We start from the raw sequence: 2,125 nt of genomic DNA on the forward strand, positions 1-2,125 counted from the left end.
GGGGCGGGGCCTCCCTGCGCAACCTCTGTAACCCTGAAACCGCTCTACAAAATAATGTCTATTAATTTTCAAAATACCCATTTTGCAAGAGCTAGATTGGGAACGGGAGGGGAACAGAAGTGGGTGCCCATGCGGGGTGCCTGGGAGGCAGGAGTGGCCCTGGGCCGGGGGACGCTGCAAGGCCACCTGGGCACCGACAGGCCTGCGGCCGATGGCGCGTGCCAGGCTCCTGCTGCTGCTGCTGGGGTGTGCGCTGCCCGAGCTCCTGGTGCTCCAGCCCCACAAAGGTCCGGCCCGCAAGGTGAGCGCCCCCTCTGGCCGCCCCACATCCAGGCCCAACCCGGCCGCCAGCCCCTCCCCCTGGGCCCCCTGTGCGGGCAGGTGCACTTGGGCCCCCCAGGTGGCTGCACCATCTTTTGCCCGCACAGCCAGCACCTGGTCGCCAGCCTCTGGGGTCAGTGGCGCTTGACCTCCCGGCCAGTAGGAGCTTTAAAAACATCAGAGACGAGCGAAGCTTCCCCAAATGAGGCCTCTCACAGACCTCCATGGCCCAGGCGGCGGCTCCCAGTGGGCTCCGAGCCAGCCAGGGGCCCCAAGGCCCGTTAAGTGCTAAGGACACTGAGCCGGGCATGTGGTGGCATTCGCCAGGGCCACGGAGTAGCTGGCAGTGCAGCGAGAGAGGCCAGCTGCCCCGTAACCAGCCGACTTGCAACACGGCGCCCCTCTGCCCAGCACGGCTCGTTTTGTCGTGCTTAGGAAAAATATATCTACTTTTCATGGAAACATTTATCTTACAACAGGGTGGGGTTATTATTTTTGAATGAGTCTGTGTGTAACACACAGGGCTCCCTGTGCCAGTGCCAGACGCAGCCCACAGTCCTTAGGGGCTCTTCGGGGGCCCCCAGGAATTTTCTGAGTTTGTAACAGAGTTTGGAGATCAAAGGTCTGAGAGCTGAGACCAAGGCCACGCTCGCCCTGGTGGCCTCTGTGCTGGAAGCTGGCGGTGGGAGGGCCTTGACCCTCAGCCCCAGGGCCTGCTCGGCCCCGCCCTTCGGGTTGCTGACCCCCTCTGAGCCTCAGTTCTCACCTGGAAAACGTCACGAGGGCGTGCGAAGCTCCTGGCCCAGCGCCTGGACTCACTCCTGCCCTGCTGCCCGGCCACCCCCAGACCCTTCGCCGTCTGCGCCCTTGCCCACCCCTCCGTCCCAGCGGCTTGTTCGGACACAGACAGCTGTTAGCTCCCTCCTCTCCTCCCTCACCCCCGGCCTCCTTCCCACTTGCATCTGTGGATGTTCCAGAAAACTCGTCAGGTGAGCTCAGTTTGGTGGGTGGCACAGGAGGGCAGGGAGGGGCCCCTAAAGGAGGCTGGGCCTCCAGCGGCAGGGAACAGGCACATGGGCCGCGACCTTGCAACAGGTTGGGGAGGTCTGTAGGGACCACCTGGAGTGCCAGAGCGGATGCTGTGTCACCAAGAACCTGAACCCTCAGAAGTTCTGCACGTCCCAGACGGTCTTCACGCTGTGCTTCTCCTCGCGAAGGGTGCGTCCTGCCCGCGGGGCGAGCGCCTCCGCCTCCGGGGAGGGGGCCGGTGGGGCGGGACGGGCTGCGCCTCCCCTCCTCCTGCAGCCCGACAGTCACACGTGCAAGGACCACCAGGAGTGCCACAGCGGCTGCTGCACCACCGAGAAGGACGACGGGGTCCGGCTCTGCATGCCCAAGACCATCTTCCTCCACTGCTTGCCCTGGCGCAAGGTGAGGATGGCGGCCACCGGCCCCGGGCGCGTGCGGGGCGCGTGTGGGACGCCTGCTCCGGCCACCTCTGGCCTCTGTGTCCCCAGCCAAATGGGGACCACTGCAAGGACCACAAAGACTGCAAGTCCAAGTGCTGTATCCAGCTGACCGAGATCAGCACCCCACGCTGCATCCCCCGCAGTGGGCTCCTGGCCCAGTGCCTGCCGATGGTGAGTCCCAGCAGTTACGGCGGGGGGGGGTCTGTTTCCAGAGGCCGGTGGGCAGCGGGCCCCAGGGCACTGGGCAGCACCTGGGGACAGGTGTCAGTGGAGCCACCGCCCGAGGCCTGGAGGCCCGAGCTTCCCTCTCCCACCTCCATCTCCTTCCGGAGCCT

At 65.2% G+C, this 2,125-nt stretch overlaps 1 protein-coding gene across 1 annotated transcript in view; it reads left to right on the top strand.

The window, feature by feature from the left end:
* Positions 1–211: 211 nt before the first annotated feature.
* LRCOL1 (leucine rich colipase like 1) overlaps positions 212–2,125 on the top strand; it is a 3,894-nt gene continuing 1,980 nt past the window's right edge. Inside the window, exons 1-3 of the mRNA XM_025045490.1 lie at positions 212–301; positions 1,417–1,752; positions 1,839–1,961. Of these exons, the coding sequence (XP_024901258.1) occupies positions 212–301; positions 1,417–1,752; positions 1,839–1,961 (549 nt within the window). The remainder of the gene's footprint in view (positions 302–1,416; positions 1,753–1,838; positions 1,962–2,125) is intronic.

The sequence above is a fragment of the Pteropus alecto genome, unplaced genomic scaffold (assembly GCF_000325575.1).
Source record: "Pteropus alecto unplaced genomic scaffold, ASM32557v1 scaffold213, whole genome shotgun sequence".
Taxonomy (NCBI): Eukaryota; Metazoa; Chordata; class Mammalia; order Chiroptera; family Pteropodidae; genus Pteropus; species Pteropus alecto.